The sequence below is a fragment of the Larimichthys crocea genome, chromosome III (genome assembly GCF_000972845.2).
Source record: "Larimichthys crocea isolate SSNF chromosome III, L_crocea_2.0, whole genome shotgun sequence".
In the NCBI taxonomy this organism is placed as follows: domain Eukaryota; kingdom Metazoa; phylum Chordata; class Actinopteri; family Sciaenidae; genus Larimichthys; species Larimichthys crocea.
In genome coordinates, this window is record NC_040013.1 from 21,863,491 (window position 1) to 21,890,816 (window position 27,326).

At 40.5% G+C, this 27,326-nt stretch overlaps 1 protein-coding gene and 1 long non-coding RNA gene across 2 annotated transcripts; one reads left to right on the forward strand and one right to left on the reverse strand.

Moving 5' to 3' along the window:
- Positions 1 to 2,305: 2,305 nt before the first annotated feature.
- six2a (SIX homeobox 2a) lies at positions 2,306 to 6,211 on the reverse strand. Its single transcript, XM_010740871.3, has 2 exons — positions 5,121 to 6,211; positions 2,306 to 3,638 (listed from the first exon to the last, which is right to left on the reverse strand). The coding sequence occupies exons 1-2, from the start codon at positions 5,678 to 5,680 to the stop codon at positions 3,332 to 3,334; spliced, it is 867 nt and encodes a 288-aa protein (XP_010739173.1). The 5' UTR covers positions 5,681 to 6,211; the 3' UTR covers positions 2,306 to 3,331.
- Positions 5,737 to 24,914, forward strand: LOC109136772 (uncharacterized). The gene is made up of 5 exons (XR_002041480.2): positions 5,737 to 5,824; positions 6,293 to 7,326; positions 18,664 to 18,835; positions 23,376 to 23,513; positions 24,050 to 24,914. It is a non-coding gene; the product is annotated as an uncharacterized LOC109136772 (long non-coding RNA).
- Positions 24,915 to 27,326: the final 2,412 nt, after the last annotated feature.

Sequence of the window (27,326 nt, forward strand, 5' to 3'; positions counted from 1 at the left end):
ACAACACTCATTTGTTCAACCCGGGTCTATCAGTCAACAGAAAACAGATCTCAGTTTCCTTAATATCCCATAAAAGTGTGTGAATGTGATCTTTACAAGGCAGGACTCGACATTCTCTCCTGATTGTTTCAGGATTTTCCTCCCGAGGCCAAGTGGCATTAACTTTCTACAAGATTGTTTGCCTAAAGTTGTTGAACACTTGACGTTTAATCTCCGCAACATCCTCACGGCGTGCTGAAAAAAGAGACAGCACAAGTTCACACCTGTCCGACTGTTTGTCCTGATTCTTCTGGTGCCATTATTTCCATACGCAGCCTTGGCAGAATCAAATCAGCCTTTATAACCAATGCTGCCTTGTTAGGCCTTTTTCTCCAATGCTTGCAGATTTTTCCTAACATCTTCTGCCCAAACAACGTTTAATAGCTTACTCTCCCCTCCCGGGCACACATGGCGCACTCACACTACCAAGTTCAAGTTCACGTTTCAGGCATTATGGGAAACAAGAGAGAGTGAAAGTACGAGGAGACGAAACTCACAACTCTTTGTGGGGGTTACCGAGTTGGTTTGGTGAGAGACCAACTATTCCCCGTGTTATGTCTCCTTACAATCCGCTATTATAGGCTTGTTTTGAGCAGACCCACATGCACTGCAAGTCCTCGTTAATTATAAAGTGTGGGCTTTGAGCTGCGTGTGTAATTGACCTCCATGTGCCAGACGCTGTACCCAACAAGGTGCGACTGATCCCACACATTTACAGACAGTTCACACACACTCTCTGTGTACACTTTTCATATTTACACTCCTATTACACTCCCTTAGAAGACAATTTATTACCAGGGCCATAATAATAATATCCCTTTGCTGTTGTTTCTATAAAGACAATAATTCTCCACCCATTCGCATGTGAGCCTTAACATCCACCATACAAGTGATCTGACATTACCTATGCTTTATGATTATGCATATCTTCCCCAAAAACAATCTGCTGTGAGAAAAGTGCAACATAAAGGATACAGATATGGAAGATTGTGATAATAAGACGCACACAGAACTAAAATGGAAAGATTGCAGCCGCTAATGAAAGAATGAAATGATAAGATGAAGCGTTATTTTACGCAAACAGCTCGGGCAGCAGACTGGGGTTTGATTTGGTTGGGGTTGGAGGGGTTTGGGGGGGGGTTGAAGGTGTTGCACGGCTGAAGCTGTTCAAACAAAGTGTCTTCTTTCAGCGCCCGTTTCCAGTTCTGTGTTGTGTTTTTCTCTCTCTCTCTCTCTTTCTCTTTCTCTCTCTCCGCCAAACACTACGGCACTTTTGTTCTCCTCAGCCGAGCGCGGAAAGATAAGGTGTCATCACTTGAACATCAAGGTTCCCCCGGTTTTGGAAAAGCACGTATAAATTTCGCCCAGCTCTGCCTGTAATGGCCACATGCCACAGTCTCTTGACTAGTGTTGTTTTTACAAAGCGCTGGATTAAGTGTCGATATTTTTTTTTCTTCTTCTTCTTCTTCTTTCTCTCTCATTTTGTCATTTTTAACAACGTGCAATCATGACTCGGCTGAACTTTGACCTCAAGTCGGTGAACATCACTTAAACCGAAAAAAAAACAACAACTCTCCTTTAATGGACTAATTCACAAATACTAAATTATATTTCCTGAAATCAAGACGGACACATCATAACCTACTTCCTCTTTTCACATTCAGCATTTCCAGATTTTTTTTTCTTCCTCTAGACCAAGTTCTTGCATTTCCATTTTAAGCGCAGAAGCCAAGGGCACAAGCCTGGAAATGTGGGGAATGAAGAGAAACAGATAGTTTTCCTGCTTAACGACTTCCCCTGCAGCATTTATGATTAGATGGTAGATAATCCCGGGATATCGACCCGTGCATGCCCGGCAAACTGCTCACACATAAAGGGACAATATCCCCTTTCTCAGAGGAGACATAATGTGTCAAAGGCTAAGAGCTCTTGATTTAAGGTAATGCTATCTGATTATACATTTCCTCGACGTTATTAAGGAGCTGGTGGTTCAATGCACGTTTAAAACAGGCCAGAGGAAAACAGTGCAGCGTGCATCTGAACCAGCTTTTACCACAGCCTGCTGACCGTGTGGATACAAAGTTATGGTTTTATATATAAATCTGCACACACACACACATCATCCAGTAAACAAACCAAGTGTGACCGTAAATCTGTGATATTAGTCTGCAGCTGCTCTAAGGATTTTTTTTTTTATAAATGTCACCCAGCTTTTTAAAAAAAAATACATAAAAGTGTCAAGAATCATTCAGAATCAAAGAAATCCTCGATTTTAATCCATGTATTTCTTTTTTTTCTTTTATTGTAAAGGGTATATGAAACTATAGGTGAATCGTTTTATGTTTCATCATTTATCGCAAAGTTTACATGCAGTCTCTTTCCAAATGAAAATGCAAATAATAATAATAATAATAATAATATTAATAATAATAATAATAATATCAAGAGATTAAGATATTTCATCTTATCACGGCTCTTATGAGACACTTGAGAATACCATACCCCATCATCCCCCTAACCCTTTCAAAATAAAAAAAAAATAAAAATCCAAAAACAAAAAAAAAACTTCTTATGGCTCTCTTGGAAAACCCTATGTAAACAAAAAGGCGATGGGGTACCTTTAACTCGGTGCCTACAGAGTCTGCTGATATATCTAAACCCCTAAAATAACAACGGTAATAGTAACAAGAATTAAGACATTTTATTGTTATTGTTTTCAACAATATAACATGTTTACGTTATTACATTCCGATAAAATACTTTTTTTTCCTTTTCTTTTCTTTTTTTTTTTTTTTTTTTTTTTCTAAAACGACCTACACCCTCCTCAGCTTTTGTCTGTCTGCACCACCACTGCAAAAATGATCCGTCTTAACAAGTCATGTAATCTTTGGAATTATATTTTTTTCCCTTAAGCGAATTAAAGAGACAATATGCCAATAGGGTATAGCTGTTTAAATAGGCTATATCTGGAGAAATTTAAGTGCTCTGCCTTGATACTTGTTTCTTTAAAAAAAAAAATCCCAAGAAACAAGCGGGAGTTTAATTTTGGGGATAAGTGGATGTATTGTGCCCACTGGCAGTTTTTTTCCCCACTTGTTAAAAAAAACAACTTAAAAGGTTGAATATGAGACTAAATGATTTGTTACGGTGGCTGTTTTCGCAGTGTTCCAGTCTGTCTGCTTTGCACCTTGCCGCAAGTGCTTGAAGCTTGTCTCACGCCACCATGTACATTACTTTTCCAAAAAAAAAAAAAAAAAAAAAAAATCTCTGTCCCCCTTCTGTGCCGTTTTTTTTAAGAGCCAAGGTCCACTAGATTTGAAGACATAGGGTTCAGTATGGTGTCATGGTGCAATGAGTGGTGATGGTGCACCGAGTCTGCACCGCTGGGTACCGGGATGGCGCTGGGTCCCGGCGGGGGCGCGAGGCCGTGCAGGGACTGTAAACCGGTGTTTGAGCCGAGAAGCAGAGCCGGGCTCGGAGACGTGTGATCCGGTGTCCCCGAGGGTGTTTTATCGTCGTCCGAGCTCCCCAATAGAGATTTATTTCCATTCATTGAAGAAGTCAATGGGTTGTGGCCATTGTTGTTCTCGTTGTTTTCCCTGCGAACAACAACAAAAATCACATATTAATGAGGTGGAAGCAGCTCAAAGATGAAATCTTGCAACATTTTTTAGTACATCGGAAAAAAATATGGATTTATGATTTCAAAATAAAACTAGCTGCAGTCGTCATCACTCAGAATATAAACTAAAAGAGATAAGCACGAGTGATGCGTGCGTATTTTTAAAGTTGTCAACAACAAAACACACACACACACACACACACACACACACACACACAGAAGAAAAATAGTGTTGTCCATGCTGGAATAAATACAGGGTACATTTATTTACAATAGCTATCATAATCATAATTAATATGTATAAATGATACCGGCTTAGTCTAACGATTTATTAAGGCATCAATCATGCATTCATGCGCACGCGTGCAGGATACAATCAATAAGTAATTGACATAATTAGAGACTGAGTTCGCTGCAGCAGTGCAGAGTTTAAATGGCTGCAGTGGTAAACACTGACTGGAGACAATAAATCAGTGTGACTATTGAGCTCGCATTCTGTGCTGATGTCAACCTAATTTAACCAGCGTGACCTGTGGGTAACAGAGTCTATCAAAGTGGGCCAGTGGGTGCCACGTCTGAATAAATGACAGGTCTAATTATTGCTAAACATGTGCTTGTTGCGCATGGAATAGTTCATATGTTGTGCGGCGTTGTGAGTAAGCCTTTTCTCAGTGGGAAGACATGATTTACGTTTAGCTTTCAGCCCGAATTAGTGGCCAGAGGGTGAAAGAAGACACCAACCCAGCGAACACCTGACTAAAACACGTCTCCCTGACCTCTCTGCACGTCTGCATGTGTAATTTCCAAACTTTGAAAAGTACAAACTCCTCTTAATGAAATGTCAACCGGGCTGACGTGAAGGCTTCACAGCTCGCCACATCAATTACACACTCAAAACAACTTTTTAAACGTGTTCCGAGATGTTGTTTTTTTATTTATACACTCCAGGAGCTTTTAAAATGTGGGCTAGATGTTTTTTTTTTCTCTGATCTAATGTGAAAGTCAAATTTTATGTTATAATAAGTGTGATTAAAACATAAAAGTAGGCTAAATGCAACTTTTATAACCTTGTAATTTACCTGACAACAAGCCTTTCATTTTCTGTCTTTCAACTCTTTTTTTTTTTTTTTACGCACGGCCTTCACAGTTATAACAAACACACAGAAAACAGTGCGTGAGTTCACTAAACTTAAAAGTATAAAGTGCCTATTTCTAATAGAATTTCCCATCGATACACACGTAGAAAGAACTGGAGCACTTTGATGAAAAATAAAATATATTAATATTTGGTCACTGCAATAAATTGCCAGATGTAGGTCACCAAGTCATGCTGCTTAGACTCGGCGAAGTTTGCGCCTGTTTTTAAATGTTTTCTGGCTATTTTTGCTGGATGACACATTTATTAAAAAAAAAAAATAAATACTACAAGATTCAGAGATGTGTTTAAACTGTCGCCTACCTTTCTTTTGCCTCCGCTGCTCGGTCTCGTTGCCGTCGGTTTTTGAACCAGTTGCTGACCTGCGTGGTGGTGAGTCCCGTGGCCTCGGCCAGCTCTCTTTTCTCCCGCGGGGATGGATAAGGATTGTGGGTGTACCACTCTCGGAGAACGCTCCTGCTCTTCTCCTTGAAGCAGTAGCTTGTCTCTTCTCCGTCCCAGATGGAGCGGGGCAGGGGGAACTTTCTCCGGACGCGGTACTTCCCTACTGCGCCGAGCGGGCGGCCTCTCAGCTTCTCCGCCTCGATGTAGTGCGCTTTCAGCCACAGCTGCTGCAGCTTCGGGTGGTTGTGCGGAGAAAACTGGTGACTCTCTAGGATCTTGTAGAGCTCTCGGAAGTTCCCCCGGTGAAAGGCAACCACGGCTTTCGCTTTTAGGACGCTCTCGTTTTTGTGGAGGTGTTCGCACGCCGGGAGGGACCAGAGGAAGCGCCCCAGACGCTCGATGTTCCCCCCTTGTTGGAGGACTTCGCAGACACACGCCACTTGTTCCTGCGTAAAACCAAACGTCGGAAGCATGGACATGGCGACAACGTAAATCAATACAGATTATATTGTGCCTTACTTCCACGTCTCTCCACTCAGTCTCACATTAAATCAAAACGCATTAAGTCCATGAGCGACAAAAGGTCCCCAAAAGGAGCAACTTAAAACTTAAAACAGCCAAAGGTGAGGTAATATCCAACTGCGTATTGTGGAATAAACTCAAGTCCATTCAGCCATGCAAAACCCCAGGCGACAAATCCTCATAAAGTTGGTGAGAAAGAGAGAAAGTTGCTACTCCTTCCACCGTCCTCCACCACCTTTTCTATGCCGTTTCAACATAACCTACTCCCGGAGACCGGGCTCGCTGGCTCGTTTTAATAATATTATTCTAAGCTGGCAAGACAAGCGATTATATGAACTCTGATTGGTCGGTTATCTGACCCGGGGATGGTGAGGATAAGACAATAGCCTTAGTCAAATTATTTGCCATGGTTACGCTGTCACTCAAAGTAACCTGATATGCTTTGAGGTGGCTCCCTGGCAAAGTCAACCCGATTGTTCCCTTCACGACGAGCCCGCCTACCAACAGAAATATTGCTCAGATTTTTCCTCTAAAACACTTTTTTTTTTCCTTTCCCCTCACTTTGACAGACACCTCGGCCAGCCAAAGAGCGTGAAGCTGGAGGAGTGTTGGAGAAGGAGAGCGGCGCTGGTCCCGCAGCTGGGGGAAGGATGGCGCCAGAGCGCACGTAGCCTGCTGAAGTATGTCTTCATGCCTCAAGCGACGCTCACAAATCAATCAGGATTTCCACAACGCCCGGAACTTTTAAAGTTAAGACACTTCATCATTTCACACGCGTGGAATGACTGTCAACTAATTGACGCGTAATGTAGCGTTTAATGAAAAAAAATCCGCAACTGCTTATTGCGGCTGTCATGAGGTGAAATATCAGAAATATGAACACAAATAAATCGATTTGTGTTTCCTCACCTCTAATCGATTTATATACATTTGATCCACGTTCTCTCGACGTTGTGAAAGTGTTAACAGTCAAAATAGGAATTTAAGTAGTGGATTTACAGTTGATTGGAAATAGCTACCAGCCTCATCTAACGCCAGCTACATTAATGGAAACAGACAGTCACTAAATGGAGCCATGAAGGCGCGACTTTATGAGAGTTATGTTACATATGATAAAACAAAATAAAAAGAAATAAGACTTCAATAAAGTACAGGAAGTTTAAATCAAAAAAATATTTGATAACTCTGCACATATAAATATTGTGCCATAATATTCCCAAAGGAGCGTAAAGTGCGTAATTCAAATTTATTCTAATCCAATCTGGTATAAATGTGACATTTATGATCCCTTCAGGAATATATTTCCATATCAAGCAGATGCTCTGGGATTTGTCATAATATTGCCGTAACGCACGTGTCTGAGAAAGATGATGAATGTAACGGTATCTAAATGAGGGCTGAGGCAGTGACTGCAGGAGCGCACAAGAGTGACAAACAACATTGAGGTGTGCAGCGGTGTGTTCACTTGTGTGTGTTCGTGTGTGTGTGTGTGTGTGTGCGCTGGAGAGTTTCTTGGACGGTGAGCAGAGGAGGAGAGTCTGTCGGGGCGAAGAGCGGAGCAGCAAAGCACCCGGCATCAGGCAGCAGACACACAGAGAGAGGGGTGAGACAAAACTTTCCGTTTGTATTCAAGTCATCTTGGCTGACACGGTTTAGTGCAACAGCGGAAGAACATGGAAGTCAGAGATCATCAAAATCACAGGCAGGATTAGAAGATAAGTTGCGAAGAAGTGCCCTGAGTAATCATTTCAATATGATAATTCAAATTATAACATCATGTGGGGAAGAGAAAGGGAGGACAGAGGAGACAGGGAGAGGATGGTTTAAAGATTCACTGAGGAGAAATTAGGAGTTCTGCTTTTAGAAGTAAGTGGCAGCATGATGAGCACAAAATAATAATAATAATAAAAAAAAAATGTGTTGATGTCAGGTATATGTGGTGACGTGTGTCACGCGGACGGCCACCGTGTGCTATTGACTGCTGAAGCAAAAGATTGACCAGTCGGTTTGATTGCTATCGCCTCACCATGGGACCTCTTCATTAGAGATACGATTGTCAGTTACACCCACACACGGTATCACATCACACGACGCTGCTGCTGCTGCTGCCTCGAAACCACACACACACACACACACACACACACACACACACACACACACACACACACACACACACACACACACTTCTGTCTCTTGTGGTAGACCACATCAGAAAATTAACTTTATAAAATGTATTATTATTATTATTATTGTTTTTATTATATTCAGTATTAAATTTGGTACAGCTGTGTGCGTCTTTCCAAATATATATAAAAAAATTAATTATGAGCAGCACATTTAAAGTCCCAGTCTTTAAATCTCAGGGGTATAAAATCAGATCACATGTTTTCCTCTGCTTCAGATCAATTTATTCATTTTTGTTTTTTCGCTTCATGGGCCTACTGCGATGAGCTGTTACATCAGAGTCGTGGCTGTTTAAAAGCAATTATTAGCCGAGTGTAATTATGAAGTTAGTTTATCACCAGAGAAGTCCTGTAAGAGGAGCCTGATCCCTGTTTCCGTGTTGTGTTCTCCCTGTGTTTAATAAATTGACTTGGGTTTCGCCTGAAGCGCAGTTCAGAGAGTATTACGGCATTAAGCTGACTGATGGTAATCGTCAGGGGAACCGGGGCTTGCCTGAAATGGATAGTGAGAAAAACAAGGAAGAGATTTCAGCCTTATATACATGCACAGCTCACACGAGAAAATCCCAGAACTCGACTGAGAACGAGTTTTATTCCCACATTAAAAAGAAAAGAGGAGATCATAATAATAATTAGAATAATAATGTCTATTTAAAATAATTACAGCGTCATGAATCACGATATAAAACAGTCAATATGACGTTACATCACTTGATGAATGTGCTTCACACACACACACACACACACACACACACACACACACACACACACACACACAATTTATCAGTTTAAATATATATTTTTTTGTTTCTTATTTAAAGCCATTCAGGTCTATGAAATGCTGAAAATAATCCAGACTGCCACTGAGAAACAAATCCATATAAGTGTGGCTATATTTTATTGATTTCATTTCATTTTTTTTTCCACTTTTAAGCTGATGCGGTCAGCATCAGTGGTTTACACGAAAGGCCTGTGAGCCTAGTTCATCCCTCACCGACTCATGTCCTCAGTCATTTGGATTATTTTGGGTGGATGATGGGCGCAGATGTAACCAAAATAGTGTCCCAGAGGAGCTCCAGATGAGGGTCATAAATTAGATAGGGGGTGTCTCATTAGATGTTATTCTGATGAGATGATACACGGCATGAGCATGGATGTTTGGATAACAGGTAGTTATCCAAATATTGGCTCATGACAACTGTTCAGTTTTTATTTATAATCGCTGTCAACTAAATCAGCGCAGTGAAGAAATGTTGTTAAATTGGATTCTTTAACATGAAGACGTTTGAGATCAGACACCTGCTCATTCAGTCTTTGTTGCCACTGTAAGATCATCATATAGAAGTACTAATTAATCTGGAATTATTATAATAAGTGCAATTAAAATGAGCACAAACACAAAGCATCTTCTTTGTACGCGGTGCCGCTGGGTGTGCGCACCGGCAGTGACAGGGCAAATCGGGGTCCTATTTGGCCCTTGACAGTGTTTGTAAACCACTTGTTTCCACGGATCAGTTTGATCAGAGGGCTCTGGCTCTGAAATGGTAATTATTACGGCCGCTGATGAATGGAGATCGCGTTTCCCCTAATAGCCAACCCCCCTATTTTCACAACCTCCCACCGCTCACCTCGGCCGCTCTTCTCCACGACCTGCACTAATTGAGCTGATTATTGCAAGATGTGTGTTTTGGTGTGTGTTGCAAAAGCCTATGTGTTTTTGGGGTGGGGGGGCATATAAGAGGGGGACGTGGCTTTTATTCTGTAAGACACTCACTGACCTGAGACAAGCGCAACAAGGGGTTGATGAGTAACATTCTTTCGGACAGACATCCAAATGTTGAGCAGGGAGAGAGAAATTATTAAAGCCAGAACCTCTGTGTCTATACCGGTTAAAGGGATATGAATGGAGGCCTATCCAATAATTGGTTGTTTACATCTATCTTGTTACCCCAGAGGCCAGAGCTATCCTATGGAGCAAGGAGGAGATTTCAACAAACCGCACGGGCAGGCAGCAGGGAGGGGCGGGGATAGGAGAGGCGGGGAATAGAGGGTGGGTGTGTGTGGCCAGAAGGCTCTGACCGGTCGCCAGGTCCATCAGATTGGACGGTTTACATTTCAAGCCCACTCTAAAATATATAGGCGTGCGCAAAAATGCAGCAATTTCACAGGCTGTTAAAAGGTGAGTCAAGCATCACCTTCAGCTGATGATGGTCACAGTGTAAAACAGCAACACGAACGAATAAAACAGGAGAGAAAATATAATAATTCATCTTATTTCTTCAGCTTATTGAGCAGCCTAACATACAATACATTATGGATTGAGTACTGAATAAGGGCTTTACACTGTAGGATTATAGTGGCCTAAAGAACTCACAATAATTATATTATTGTGATATGTATAGGAAATTAGTGTTAGTGTGTGTTTCATCTCTTATTTTGGCAAATTAATTACACTCATCTGTAACACTGGCAGTGGTGAGATGCATTCACAATGTTGGAGTGTGACTGTGAAAGAAATGGAAATGATTTAAAATGGGCTGGATTATTTCATTTTTAAATATCAGGATTATTATCAATATCTGTATATTGTGACACCCTTATACTAAATCATTCAAAACCTCTAATATGGGCTGTTGATTTGGCAGAAGAACAAATAAAACAAAAATACAGCCTTTTCTGATTTTCCATTATGTATATATTTTTTTTAAATAGCAAGCAAAGCATCCAGTGTTGAATATCTTTACTCGTGTTCAGTGTGGAAAAACACTCTCACCGGCCAAATAATAAACCCTGAAACCAACGTAGTTAAAGTCTGATGTGACACTGTGATACATTAATACTTTGATTAAGTATTATTTACAAAACCTGTCATATCATCACTCCATTAAAAAAAGACGTGATGAAATCTCTGATAAGATAATCAAAAGGCTGCTTTGGTTAGAAATATAAACTGACACATCAATCTGAAGCTGACAGCTTTTCAAGCTTACTTTGGTGCTTTTCCATGCCACATAATTACAATCTGAACATGTTTTGGAGCAAAGAGAACAAATTAAAAGCTGTGCAATTAAGCATGGTCAGGGCACCCATGCAGTTACATATATTACCCACCAGTAAAAAAAAAAAAAACCCTTAACCAACATCCCACTGCCCACCCATAACAACCACCTCCACCACCACCACCACCACACTGCTGTGGAACAAACTTACACCCAAATTGCAGCTGGCCTGAGCACTGGAGCAAACAGCAACAAGTGTCTGTTTTTATAAAAGGCTGGTCATTGGAGTTGATGAGTAGCTGTGTGTGTGTGTGTGTGTGTGTGTGTGTTGTGTGCATGTGTGTGCATGTGTGTCTGTGTGTAAGAGAGAGAGAGAGAGAGAGAGAGAGAGCGTGCCGCTTGCTGCTGAGGTTAATTTATTCGATCAATCACTCCATTTGATTCCTGTTTATTTTCAGGAGTCGCACGGTCATTTCAGCCGCACACTGAGCCCTTTATGCACTGCCAAGGCGTTTCCCCTCAACCACTAAGACCGTATAGCATGCATTGGGCTATAATTTGAAGAGGAGAAGGGTTCCAGCACTTCTCAGATATTTCACGGTTCCTAACCTTTATGGTGAAATCCCCTCAGACCTGTCTCTCGTCAAACCCGCAGTGTGCAGACATGCAGGTATATGAGCTTCACACATACACTGATTCATGTCAACGCTGTGGGCTTGTTTTAAATGACTGCAAACACACTCCAGTGTGGAATGATGTATTATTGTCTACGATTTGGCAAATGGTGCATAGGGCAAAGTCTGCAGCCTCTCCAGGCATGCAGTTTCTTTTCTACGGGCCGTCTGCTTTTACTGTGAACTTCTGTTTTTGCCAAAAACAGTTAGATCTGCAAAAGAATAGAACTTTGTACTCTTTACTTTATGTTTGATCTGATTAATACATCCCCTAACTAGCTTCAAACTAATACAGATTGTATAGATTTTCATGTGTAGTTGATGCAGTTTGTAATGCTGTTTTGGTGTATTTTGATACCGCAAGCAACTAAGAAACCACCATGGGACCAATACATAGGATCAGATAAACATCAGCCAGCTCTGCATCAAAGTAGACAGAAGGCTGGGACATAAACTGTAATTGGATCATGATAAGCAATTGCTTCTAATGATATAACATTTGAAATAGCAAATAAATGACTCTTTTGGCCAGATCCATGAGGGAAGAGTTTGCCCCACCTCTAAAACAAATAAAATGAGGACTTGACTATGATACCACAATGTTATTTCAGTGTGAATGAGGCCAGAGCTGGGATGAGAACTTATTTTGGAAACTGGTTTGACTATAATAGTGAAGGGAACATAGAGACACAAAACAACAACATGTTAAATTGCCCACAGAGAGCTGTGCAGTTGAAATGCAGCTAAAGTCTGCCCGCTTGTTAAGTTATTTATGCTCAGAAAATATGGCTCGGATGGCCAGGTTTCTGATTTTAATTTAAGAAAATGTGCAATTTCTTAAAATAAGCATTGTCTTTAAGTCCAAGCAGGGGACTTCAGTATCTTGTATGAATCTTATAGATCTCACAGTATTCCTTTACATACAAGCCAAGCTTTCTACTTGTAGCAAAAGTCTGCAGCATTGCTTAACGTTTTTTTTTCCCCCTCATGCAACATTCTTCCTTTTTTACAGTGCTGGAACTCGTATGTCAGGAAAGAATTTATTAAAAGAGACCTGCAGTAATTAGCAATGTGCTAATGCTTGAATTTGTATCCATTCCTGTATGCAGGGTTTTTACAACACTTGGTGGTTTCACTTGAAACACAGGCTTGACCCTGTGTCACCGGCCATATGGGCAGTAAATAGTTCCATGATAGAGTCAGCGGTTGTAGAGATACTGTACCAGAGAGAAACGTGTTATTATACATCATACTGCATAGTGTTTTCATGGCATGAAGATGATTGACACTGAAGTTTTGGTAATGTGACTGGTGTTTTGTTTTACTGTGTCCTGATACAAGACTTTTACTTTTTGTAATTACCCTCTGTGTGTGGTGTGGGGTTGTAAAAAGCTGCACAAGTTGCTATATCTATTAACATAGGCTTACATGTTAAAAAAATATTTTCATGAATATACTTATATGATATGAAACAATTTATTTAACATCATATAAAGGGTTGAATTTGGACAACATTTAAATTTGTTTTGGATTATCATAAATTAGCTATATTATACCTGAAGACTCAATGGACACCTTAGATTCCACCTACAAGTATTGTTTTTTTTTTATAGTGTCGTATGGATTAAATGCAGTTTCAGACGTCATTTGATGTCATAAAGAAACTAAGACTAAAAGTCTACAGCTCTGCTAGCAGCTCTGTTGTTAGGTTAAGATGCTGTTATTTATTAATGAGTGTTTAACACAAAGTACAGCTGAGGTCAATTAGTTCTGTGTGTATTTGGTCATAAAGCAAAATATTGGAAAAAAAACATTATAAAAATAAAATTTTAAAAAAGTTAGATAATCATCAGTTTTAAAAATTTCAGCCACAGATGTCAATATATGGTGGATTTAGAGGAAAAGTCGAAAAGTAATTCTTCCGCTACAACAACACGTAAATATGTTTCATGCCATCAATCCAATTTAATGACACTGTTTCTTATTAAAAAAATAAAAAATAAAGAATATATATTAATCTGCTCATAGTGTTTAGGTTTAGTGTTTTTTGATTCAGGAGGATTAAGTAGGTTCAACAACAGACAACTGTCCCAAGAGCCACGCTGGTAGCATTGGTACTAATAAAAAAAATGATTGGTGACTGAGTTATGCTGTCATCACAGCACAGACCACCACAAAAAAAGAGAATGACTGATGACTGCTGCCTCGTCTTTTCAGTACGACTCTTACTTTTATCTTTTCACAGTTTTCAGTGTATTAGTTCATTCGAGCTCTATAAACTCCATTTCCACTCTGAAGCCTCCAAGAAATCCCCATTAATAATGTGTCTGCTTTCATCGTCTAAATGACTTCTCTCTCATTAAACCAAACCATCCATCAAACTTTTTGCTGTATTTTGCTCACCATTGGGCATAACATGAGATATTGTGAAGATGAAGGCAAGTGTTTGCTTTGTAAATAGAAGTGTGGCACGGTGTATTGCTCATTTGTTTTTATATGGAAGAATTGGATTTCATGATTGCTTTTTAATTCTGCCTGCTGGGTATATTAAACGCCTGCAAACCTCTGAACACTTTGTCCAGGAAACTAACAATTATAGTCAATCTGAGCATATGGCAACCACAGCTATTTGAAAGAAAAGATGGGGCTTAGGCTGAGGAACTGCCTACACTTTACTAAGGCTAACTTTCTCCATATAGTGTTGCTGTTTATGACAGTGATTCAACTTTTGCATTTTCCCTTTCTAACTATATATTTGCTATTATATTTAGACATACAACAATAATAATATAAATTATTTTAAACCATCTCTTGTGCATATTTGTAAACTGACTGTTGCTGCACTTAGTCTGAGCTAATGTTTAGTAAGCCTAACATTTAACATTATTTACTGTAAAATATGAGAATCAGAGCACCATTTATTCTGCTTGTCCTTGGATCAAAACCACTTTAATTTCTTTACCTTCTCCAGCTTCTTTAAATCCTTCAGCCGCTGTCTGCCAAAGCTCTTATAGCCTGTGATTATTTCGCGATTTTGGGAAACCCCCAGTCTAACATTACTACATTATATGCATGTTCTAGTTAAAATGTGCACTATATGGGATTATCAAGCTTATGTTTTTACTGTAATTGTTTCATTTTGACACTTAAATCAATTTATCACAACAGCAGCAGAGACAGCCGAGCAGCCCAGTTCTCGTTTTTTCCTCTAAAACAACCAAAAAATATGATCACGTACAATTTATTTTTAAAGGAAAATACATTTAGAAACATAATGTTGCCAGGAGCTGAGCTTTTATTAACGTAATGAATGAATATTTATGTAGAACACGTCTACAAAAGTCAATATTTTTCATTTGTTTTCCCTCAATACCCACTCATAGCTTGGTTATGGTTAGGGAAAAATCTATGTCTTTCCTGAACACCGTCAACACTGACTTGATGCTTCAAGTCGCTACAGATGCACGATGAGTTGACTTAAAAACAGCAATCCTTCAGTGATTTTAAGTGTTTTAGTCCAAACCAAAAGCCAAAACTAAACTTCGGTCTGTGGTGTCAAAGTCCTGCACTTTCAAGGCTTACCCAACCACCCTGACCTTCCTCCCCTGGACTTTCATACAGTAGCTACAGCAAGTCGTGCTGACTGGATTGAAAAGGGCATTGCCAGTAAATGTAATTCAGGCAGCGGAGCAGCACTTTAACTCTTGAGGTCTTCTCAGATCCTCATCAACTGAAACTGAGACCAACTGCCTCAGCTTCTGACCTCTGAATTGAGAGTTTGTTTGTGGGCAGCTCTCTTTAGCGCCATGGACCAATACAGTACGTAGCCTGAATGCAAGACAAGGACTACACCATTGCTCTATTCCACCCATGCTGCATACTCCAAACTGTTGATTGCTGTGAAACTTGACTATACTGAATATATGTGCCTCTGATCCAGTATTTCCTCTGCTTCTGCGTAGAATTGCCATCACTGCATCTGCAAGGATTCGTTTCTGCTTAGTTTCCTTGAGAGAGTGTGGAGTGGTTTACTCTGAGAGGCCTCTCCAGACCACCACGAAAAAGTTCAAGACGAGCTGATAATGATATACAGTATGAGCCACGACAGACCCAAATCTATTTGTACCAGCTCTGGAGGTCATCTCTAGTGAAGACGTGCCTGTCGGCGTGCAGGGGGGATGATGAGCTTTCACACAAGCAGAAAGAGGGGATTACTGTCAATTGCTCCCAAATTGCAATAATACCCGCTGCTGGGCCACCCACACATGTGGTGAGAGACAAGTGATAAATTGCTGCACATGTCCATTCCACAATGGCAACTCCGAGCACGCTGCCCACAACGATCGCCATTCTTCCACACTGCGTGACATGTGGAAACAAGTGGAACAGCTTTCAGTGTAAGAGGCATTGCAAATCTAAAATGTCTTCCTGGATATGGAGGTTTAAAACAAAAAAACAAGCTGAATTTTCCATGTTTGAATCGTTGACATTTCACAAATCAAATCCAGTCTCGCAATCTTTATCTTGTGCTTTTGTAACTTACAATGCTAATGAGATATTTATGGTTTACTTTCACTTATTACTCTAAAACTATTCCAATTTTATCACCCTATCATACTGAAGAGTAATATATTAAAGAATTCCACCGCACAAGGAATTTTTTAGCCACGCAAAACGAATACGGCATATCGCATTTTGAAACTAAAACCTTCAGTGTGTTCTCATGTAGGAATACATGGTAATTAGTTTTGATCATATCATTCCTCTGCGTACGAGCCAAGCAGATGGCTAATCTAGTCCCAGTATCTAATCAGAGCAGTCATTCTAATGACAGTATAATTTCATAACAGGCCTTTGTCTCGGAATATTCAGGAGCAGCATGGGGGAGATCGGAGATATTCATCATCAGCGCAGATTGGAAACAGGCCCCCAATAAATGACACATTTGCTTCCTGCCTGTCTGCGTTAGAGGAACGGCAGAATGCAGTGAATGTGGTGCAGTGTGTGCACGTGGGCATGTGTGTGCATGAGTGTGTGTGTGTGTGTGTGTGTGGGGGAAGAAATGACATGGTTGGGAGCGTGTGGGTGGACAGCAGCTGCATGGCTCTCCGTGTGCTTTTCTGAATATGTATGTGCATGTATGCCCATGCATACTGGTGTGTGTGTGTGTGTGTGTGTGTGTGTACCTTCAGTAGTGAGAGCATCAGAGTTTAGTCGAGTTAATAGACGAGGCATTAATGTAGAATTTACACTTTCGGGTCAGGGCAACTAAAACCTAATCATTACAGTGCAGCTGGTGGCTCAAAAGTGTGTGTGTGTGTGTGTGTGTGTGTGTGTGTGTGTGTAGTCTAACAGTTGCTATATCCTTCACAGAGCTCTGATCATCACTATCTTTAATTTTTACTTCTTTGTTTCTATGCAGTGATAATAATAATGATGGCCCGAGTTGTTTATAATACAGGCAAAAAAAGAAAAAAGAAAAGAAGAGGCATCTGAGTAAAGTAAGGCAGTGAAATACAACGAGTGCCTGTCTGTGCACCGCATGGAGACACCAACCCGTGAAAAGACATATTATTTACAGCACTGCGGGAAGTCACAGCCGAGCATAGACAGACAAAAAATATATAGACACGCGAGGGCAGGATCTTCTTTTAGCCAACTTAAGGCTCGGAGCCGTTCATCATGTTGGATCTCAGCTCACTGTTTCCTGCAAACTGCATGTAGCCTGATGTTGTACTTCTACCTTGGGAAGATGTGTCCTGCGGTCAGGAAGCGAATTTTGCGCACACATACACGAACACAGATACACAATGAATCTTTCACTGACCTCTTCACTTGCTCACGCAGGTACACCTTAAATTCATTCATGCACACACACACACACACACACACACACACACACACACAGAGGTAAGTTTCAGCTTTGGATTAAGTGGACGGAGGGGGGTCCAGTGCTGAAGCTGCCAAAGTTATATTTACATCAGCCAGTGTAATATTATCAATAAAAGCCAAGAGGACATCAGCTCGCCATAACTCACGACAGGCGGGGAGCACCACAGCTGTTCAGAGTTCTTCTTCCTCTGAAGCAACGGGGGGAGACGGAGAGAGAGATGTTAGAGCTGGGACAAAGAAAGAGAGACAATGGGGAGAGAAAAGAGTGCAGATAGAGACGCAAAGGGGAGGGAGGTGTGTGAATTCAAGGCAGATATCCGACATAAAGTTAGTTTAACAGGCTGGGAAATAATTAGGGCGGTAACAAATGATTATTTTTTATTATCTGATTCATCATTATTCAATCATTAAGTAATTGTTTAATTCATAAATGTTGAAAGAAGTGAAAAAAGGATTAAATCATGCTTGTTTTATCTGAGCAACAGTCCAAAACCTGAACATAAGAAATAAAAACAACAAATCCTCACAATGGAGACGCCGGAACCAGATACATTTTCTGACAGTTTTGTTTGATAAATGAGTCAAATTATCAATAGATTATCAAAATAGTTGTTGATTAATTTTCTTATCAATTAAATGCCTGATAGTTTGAGGTCTTATTTTCATAAATCAACTTTTTTGGTGGAATGTTATCATGACATGTCTAAGTACTTTGTTCAATGACAATAAAGTTGAATCTTATCTGATCTAATCTAATGACTATGATGATATTGTATTATAGTTTAAGACATTTCTATTGTTCAAATGAAAGTTTTCAAGCTAATTGTATCTAAACAGATAGTAATAGATAGTAAGTAAGAGATGAGGGATAGATAGTAAGAGATAAAAATGGATTTTTGTTGGCTTAATTACTTATTATTTAATGGGAATATCAGTTTGATCACTTTATATGTGATTTTGCATATATTTGTCACATCATTATACAATAAATATCTAGATCAGAAAATATTTATGTCATAATATTGATTTCAGGCATATGGCCCAACCTTATTTCCAATTTTCAAGCTTTTCAAAGTCGGTGGATTTCAAAAGTCATGGACTGCAGTCGGTTGATGAATTCAATCTGAATCAATATGAGTTCTACTTTCATGCATGCCAGTAATCATGTCTTTTCTTTTTTTGGTGAAATTAGGTGTCACGTCTCATTTTGGAACGATGCTCTTCAAATACTTCATCACTGGTCCTCTCAGTTTCACTGCAGACGCTGGCTGACCTCATCAAGTGACCTCACCAATCACAGATCAAAGTTGGCGGGTTTCTGGCTGGTCAGGTTAATCAGAGGACCACCCTGAAGAACCAATCAGGTAACATCTTACTTGACTTAACGGAATTAGGCCGCTTTTGACGAGCAAGTATGTAGGTTTTCCTCGAGTGATCTACTGACGTACGTGTTTCGGTTTCTTTTCAGTTACATCAGTCATTAGTCATTTTGATTTGTTTAATTTGGGCTTTAAAAGACACGGGTATGCACGCAAAACTATAGTGAGTGAGTCAACTGCACAGCGAGGAAAATGATTAGAGGTCCATACATAAAGTTATAAACTCATATTGAAACTTCATATATTGTGCACACTTACTTATTTAGATTACAAAGTATTTAAATATAAATTTAGAGTTTGAGAACAAATATACCACTCAAATTGGAGCCTGAATAGTGTGCATGAAGTGTGTGCATGTGTCTATACATACGTGTGTGTGTGTGTGTGTGTGTGTGTGTGTGTGCTAAAGAATGGAGTGCTTGTATCATTTGCCCCTTTTCGAGGGGAAGTGACATGAGATACTTAAAGACCAAAATTGCCTCACTTAGCCAAACAAACTGGCTCTCTTGACATACACACTCGTCCGCACGCACGAACGCACACACGAATTCTTGCACACACACACACGCAATGTCTAGAGCTCTCTAATGGCCAATAAACTCAGGATGTTCATTCCTCCTCTCAGGCTCACAAAAAACGAACAGCGAAATTATTGAGAGTAAACGGATTCCACTGTAGCTGTGCCTAATGACCACACACACACACACACACACACAGACACACACACACACACGCACACACACACACAGTTTGAGGGTCAGTGAAGGCTGAAGCAGATAGGATGTACATAATAACCCTAACATGGTTTTTATAAGCCTTCAGCTCTTTTGAAACGACAGCGGCTGGGAGAGAACCCAGGCCTGCATATAAAAATACTGAGCTTTCTGTCGAAAGACTTTGAAGTTTTTTCTGCTTGATCTCAACTGAAGAGACACTCAGGCCCACTACAGATACATGTGTCCATGCAAAGAGAAGGACATATTAATTGTGAATGAGAATATGCGTGTGGTCAGCACTTTTTCGGAAAGATGTGGGTGAAAATCTGCAAAGTTCCCGACATCGCATCTTTCTAACGTACAAATACAGGCCTGCAGATGAAACCCTTAAATCTTCACGAATTTAAAAAATATCTGATTAAATATAAATATTTTTGTCTCATGTATCTTAGGAGTCCTGAGCCATAAGATAAGACATCCTACCGTACTCTGCACATAAATAACTGTAAACTTTAAACAGAGGTAGGTCAAAATATAGTCGAGGGGTTCTGATGCAAAGAAGCAGACATTGCTCCCAAGAATTTACAGGGCATTTCCTTCCTTGTCTTGATACTCCCATTTGAACCATTTGCAAATTATTGTCCCATCTCAGCTGGTAAATTCACTTTCTCTCCAAAGAACAGTTTCTGTTGCAATCCCTCTACAAATTTTAAAGATTCTGTCATTTTATAGAGATGGTTAAAGGGGGTGTGTACGGTGCAAGTGTGTATATATGTGTGTAAGAGAGGGAGAGAGAGACACAATCCAACCCCCCCTCCAATACTTCTAATGGTTTCTTTCGGGGCCATATGTCCTATGCGTCAGCACAGCAGCAGTACAGCCTCTACAGTTACCGTCGGGTTCAGTGTGAAAGACAGACATGTTGTATAAAAGAAGGTGGGAGGTGGAAGGTGGAGGGCATTTAGTTGTGTGTGTGAGAGCTGCAGAGCGTTTTTGAAGAAGCAGATCTCTCTGTATTACCTTACCATCAATAAATCTAGAAGCTCGCCATAGTGCTGACATAAATTAGCCTGCACCCCACCCCAACCCACCTACCTATCTAAAACCTAACCACCGCCACCACCACAACCTTTTCTTTAAACAAACCCACAAAGTTGATACACCCCCCTCCCTCCTTCTAACTCTTCAAAACCTGTTTGGACCTTTACATCAATAGATGTCATGCACACGTTCACACACAGCAGCACAAACACCCACAGAGTTTTGGGTAATTAGCAGTCTTCCTCGGTGGTGAGTGCGTTTCCTCCTCAGGGTCACTGATAGCAAAACGCCTGTTAAACTTTATATTCCCTGATGGGGCGGAAAAGAGAGCGAAACAGAAGGAGAGTACACTCTCATTAACACAGTGCTCTACGTTTGTGTGTACGCCTGGAGTTTAACATGTGTGTGTGCGTGCATGCGTGTGTGTGTGTAGCTGTCTGGGTGGTGTTTCCATACTCAGGCCAAGTTCTCTAAAGGTGAAAGGATACTCTTTAACCTCAATTTAGACCGAGCCTTAGAACTCCTCATTGTAATTGTCAGGAGGGAAGAGACAACATGTGTATTTTATACTCTGTTATCTCACAGATGGTTCAGTTCTTTAAGAATCTGGAACATTAAAGAAGTGTGTGAAGGGGTATAAAAGAAAGTTGAATGATTTTATGCAACATCTCGTGTCACGGAAATAATTAATCGATTCATTGATTAGTCGTCAGTTTTCAAGCAAAAATGCCAAACATTCACTAGTTCCAGCAGCTCAAACATGAGCATTTGGCTGCTTTTCTTTGTCCTATGTGATATGAAAGTGTTTGGGTTTGGTATTGGTCAGACAAAATAAATAATTTTAAGACATCACTATCTTAAAAAATTTAATTTTCCCTCTATTTTCTGCAGCAAATGATGAATCAACTAATCCTAATCAAAAAAGTGGCAGGTTAATGCAGTTGCAGCCACAAAACAAACAATCTATATGTCAGAACAAAATATTCCAATAAAGTAAAGTAACATTTTTTATTAAGTATGTATTTAAATATGTTTTTGAATGACAGGAAAATTATGAGAGTTTTAATGAACGATAAAAAAAATGTGTTTGCTGTCTTCTGTTATTCTATAAAAAACTGAAGAAAAGTGACAGGAGTAACCGAAGACATTAAAATGAATGAATAATTCCTTCAGTGTTCGCGTCTACGCATGCCGCTTCACTCTACGCATCGAATAATTTTTCCTGTTTACAAAAAGAGGGATGTGGGAGAATTTAATGGACTCAGCAAAAAAGAAAAATCTGCTCGGAGGCACTTTGACGTTTTAAAACACACACACTTTGGGTGAATTAAAGAGATTCTGTAGATAGCTCTGAAAGCTTATCCTGCGCACCTCAGCAGATTCTAAAGCCCTTTTTCTTATGTGATCATTTTAGGTAATTGAATAAATTCCCAGAGCTCTGTGTGGAATTAGAAGAAGCTAGACTTTGGTCAGAGGAGAGCTTTTAAGAAACCAGGGAACATACATCAGAGGCCCAGCAGTCGATGGTAATGTAATGACCGTTTACATTTACCTGCCTCTCACCTTTCCTGTTGGTATATCCACAATCTAAGCTGCACTCGTCAAAGCCCCCAGCCAGTTTGTTTTCATAAATATACTGTATCTCTCTCTCTCTTTTTTTTTTTCTCATCTCTCGCCTGCCTTGGAAATGAAATATTTGGTGTTTAACTCAGGGGTTGGAGTGTGGTGTGTGTGTGTGTGTGTGTGTGTGTGTGTGTGTGTGTATGAAGGGGTGGGGGGTGGGGGGCAGAGGGCTGGTTATGATGCCAGAACTAGCACTTCTGGTTGGAAAAAAGGGGTCTGAGTTTTCGTCAGACGTGCAACTCAGACAGACAGAGCGAAGGAAAGGCTTTTTGAAAGCGCCGTCCAAGAGCAACAGAAAACACTCCCTCTTGACCGTGTGGTCAAAAATGGGTGTAGAGGGAGAGGCGGCATCTGGCTTGTCGCCCGGAGAGAAGGTGGGGGGGGAGCAAATATACCCGCCTCGGCCCCGCAAATGTGCCCCCTCTACTGCCAGCTGCAGGCCGTGGGTGTATGGTAGGAGAAGAGAGATAAACATGGAGCGAAACAGGTAGAGAGCAGGCAGACAGATAAAGAGAGCATCGGTGAGGAAAGACAGGCAGACAGAGAGACGGAATCATGTATAAAAGCGCCAGTGAGGAGGATACTGAGAAGCATGGAGGCATATCATGAACAAGGTCAGAAAGACATCGCTTGGAAGAACAGGAAATGATACAGGATATATCCTCTCTCTCTCCCTCTCTGCACTCTGCGAGGCCTGTGCTGTAAGTGACAGCGCTGCAGAGGGAAGTTGACATTGCTGAAGTATGAATTTCACCCGTTTGTGTTTTGCGGAAAACATGGAATCGAGGCTGTCTGTCTGGATCAGGGGCTGGGCCCTTGACCCCTGAATGTCCCCTCCGGAGCAGACGGCAGGGTTTTATTGGCCAGTCAGATTCAATTTATTAAACCCTGCGCAACTCTATTCTCAGCTTTTGAGTTAGTCTTTCCAAATGTGGTTGTGATATGCATTTGGACATGGACGTGAAAGGTATTTCAGCCTATTCTTACTTTATATGCCGTTATGCTCACAGCGCTCACACACTAACATGTATGATAATCTATAATACAGATGCTTGTATGGAAAAAAAAGTACATGTTTTAAAAAACGATGTTTGTTCAGCGTTTTTTCGAGATTTACCTTTTTAACCACCTGTGATTCTTCGCAGCCCACGACCAAACCAACATGCAGTAAGAGAGAGACAAAACTGACCCGAGGCGGATTCATCGGAAAGTAACAGAGGATGTTTGTCTCAAACGGGACAAACAGATGCATCAAACATGATACATCCTTTTTACAGAGCAAGGTAAAGACTGCCAAAAATTTCAAGGTGGAATGAAAGGAAATATGCTACTTATGCAGCCCGACTCGGGCAAGACAAGACCTCAGTCTGAAACACAAACAATGCGCATGTAGTATGCAAGTTTACATATCTGCGTACACATGTATATTTACACACTGATACACACACACACACACACACACACACACACTCACAGAACAGTAGGTAATACGATATGCTCAGCTATGGAGTGGTGGGGTAAAGTGAGACCTTCCTGTAATCAAAAGAAACAGCGTGCTACAATAAAGGCTGTTTTGAAACGGTCTGTGGCCTGAGGGATGGATCCCTCTGTTGGAATGAGGAAGAGAAAATGGACACTAAGCCGTGTGTCACACAGAGAATAGAATAAAGTAGAACAGAGCTGCAGAGAAGTGGTTGGCTGTGCAATCTTAACGACATTGTGTTGCACCGAGTTGAGATCTCTTTCTATTCTTCCTTTGTCTTCTTTTTCTTTCTCTCTTCTTTTTTTTTTTGTCTTCTCTTCTCTCCTGACATTGCAGGTTGCAGTGTGTTTGTGAGTCTCTTGGGCGACATCCATCAGTCGAATGGATAGAGGCCGTGCAACAGCAGCACTACAGCAAAAAGGAGGGCAGGGCGTATTCCCTTTCCAAAATCCACAGAAACACCAGTCTGGAATCAATCTGCTATCACACTACTGACCCTAAAACACACACACACAAACACACACATTTTAATCTTTAACCCTAGTGAGACTTGCCCCTGCTATTTTTCATCCCCGTAAGTTTATGTGTTGTAATGTTGTATCAGGTCTGGGATATGGTTCTCCGCTACATCTCTGACTTCACCTGCTGCTGAAGCTCTTTACCAGAGCACTGGGAGTTAACTGCTGCCATAAATAGTCAAAGGAGTGTGCGCAGCGATCTGCAGGGCAGCACAGGGCAAAGATATATCTGACAGGAAAAGAGCAAATCTTCTCTCCATGCTACCTGCTGTAAAAAGCCACGTTTCAGCGCTTAAACCTTCAGATCAGAGACAAGTTGATTTTTGAAAAAATAAAGAAATAAATAAAGAGAAAGTATGTGAGGTGTCTACAGCACACTTAATTTGATTTGCTACCCACTGTCCCAAAAATAGATTGCACATGGACAGAGCATTTACAACATGGCATAAATCAAATCAGTTCACAGTAGAACAGCTTCAAAATTCAGATTTAATTTGTGACGCCACATAAAGTTTTTGATTGCACCTAACCTTGTTTCACTTTTGAGGCCGTTTAATTTGGAGAGTTAAATCAATCTAACAGAATTTAATTATGTTTTTGCACACAGTAGGTATTAAGCTGTATATTAAGGGCAGTCTGCCATGCAGAGGTGTAGATATAAACAGAATATATACACAGGCCTCATTCATGAAGACATTTTTGAAGTGATTTGCAATAATATTAATAAATACTGTATCCTAAACATGTTTATCAAACTTGTTTTGTTTCTTTTCTCCAATGCCACCAACAACACCCAACAGTGAAGGTATTTAAGTTGACCCATAACTTCATTGACAATTTTTTGAATAAATCATTCGTTCATGTTCGCTGAAGTGCGTTTATTACAAGGAAAACAGATGTAAAATGACTAACAGTTCATTTTCTGTTGGGAATCCTTAGAGGATACGATGTTAAGTGCACTCCATGATAGTAAAATATCAGCTCGAATGAAAAACATTGTGAAATTTGATGTTTCCTGGGTCTGATGAGTATTTTGAATATTAAAAATTTGGTCTCTTATATCAGAATCATAGGTCTCATTAAAAATACAATCAGATTATGAAATTTGTTCTGTGGAATGCTTAAAAAAAGGAAAGCTTATGTTCATCTCAGGAGCATGAATATGCTTAAAACATTTAATGTGGATTCGTGTAGGCAGAAGAGAAAGAAAAAAGATTCATCCACTGAAAACTGCATATCCAAATCACATTTAAAGAAAAACAAACAGTTGGTTGAGTGTCGGATATACAGACAGCCAACCAACATCAGGACAGGACAGTAGCATGAAAAAATGACCTCTCATTGTTTTATCATGTCTGTTTTATAAAGAACTATTAAAGGTATGCAATGTTTATCACGAAGCACAATCATACTTATTTACCACAAAAGAAACGTCCCTTGGATTTCAGCTTAACTGCCATCATTGCTGATGACTATTAGTGCCAAACCAATATGGACAGTGCTCTCAAGTCAAAGATGCCTTTGTGTAACTCATAAAGAGGAATTATTCTTTAATTCTAAAATGCTCTGAACCAGATTTATCTATCAACCAACCAGGTTGAGACTCCGGGACCACAACACTCCAGCAAATGAACAGACAGTGTATTGTTCCTCTTTCCTCTGTGGCTCTTTGCTGCCTCACCTCTGCCTCTGCCTGCTTAATTAAAGGTTAATTGCGTAGAATAAGTACGCGCCTCCTGTGAATGGTCCACATTTCTCTTTCCATCCATGCGGAGCCGAGTTTGTGTGTTGGGTGGGTAGAATATCTGGAATTTATCAACTTGTTCAGGAAATGAGAGCGAAGCTCTACCCAACTCAGTGTGTGAGCAGGTACAAAACCAACATATGGGAGTGTGTGTAGCGAGCGTTCGTACATAAGCATAAGCACGCACACACACACACACACACACACACACACACACACAGAAGAATTCAGTACTCCCTCCATCATTTTTAATCAAGAATATGATCCCTCATCCCATCTGGGTTTTCTGACTTGGTGGGCTGCAGCGTGCACACAACAACACATCCATTTATGAAGGAGTAAAGAAGCGCACAGATACACACACACACACACACATGCATATGCAAAAGCTAGATAGACAATCTGTGGGGTTGCTGAAGCTGAGACCACCAACTGTACACTGGTACACAAAGAGCAGATGGTACTATTCTTGTAGTCGACAGCGGCTACTCTGACGCAAACACACAAACGCACACATCTATGGTTTCCAATAACTTCTCTAACAAGTTGCACAAAAGCAAAATCAATTGACATAGCGAGAGAGAGAGAGAGGATGGACAAGCCCGGGCATATTTGTAGAACATCATAAACCTTTATATGCATCTCAGTCGTGTGTGTGTGTGTGTGTGTGTGTGTGTTTGTCTGTCTTGTGTCTTTGTTTTCCTTCAGGTTGATTCAGTCAAGCAAATCCTTGTCCCTGCTGTCAAAGCGCCCTTATCACATCATGAGTCTCTCCGCTCACTCACTGAATTGGCTTGTGTGCGTGTGTGTGTGTCTTTGTGTATGCATGTGTATGTACATGTACGAGGACAGAGGTCAAAAAGATAACATTTGGTGGACCACCTGCCGGGAAGCTCAGTTTGCTAAATACAAAGTCTCATCTAGCCCATCTAGCCCCCAAATACAAAGTCTCATCTAGCCCATCTAGCCCCCCCCCCCCCACCTGTGTGTGTGTGTATGTGTGTGTGTGTGTTGGGAGTTTGCTTTCTACCTGAACAACTGAGGTGCAAAAGTATTTGATTACTGATAATGTTATAGAACAAGAACCGTGTGAAGAAAAACTGCAAAACATGCAAGCTTTTTACCCCGTACAAGTTCACACACAAGTCGTCTCTTAATATTATGTTACTCTGACATAAATCCTATACTATAACTGAAAACCATTTAAAACAAATAAATAAACTGGACTAGTTTGGATTCTTAAAGTTCTCCCTATGACAGGAACACACAACCACATGTCACCTTTGCTTATCATTAGTCCAGCGCCGCTATTGGAGTGGACATTAACAAGTTCTGCTACCAGCCTCATAAC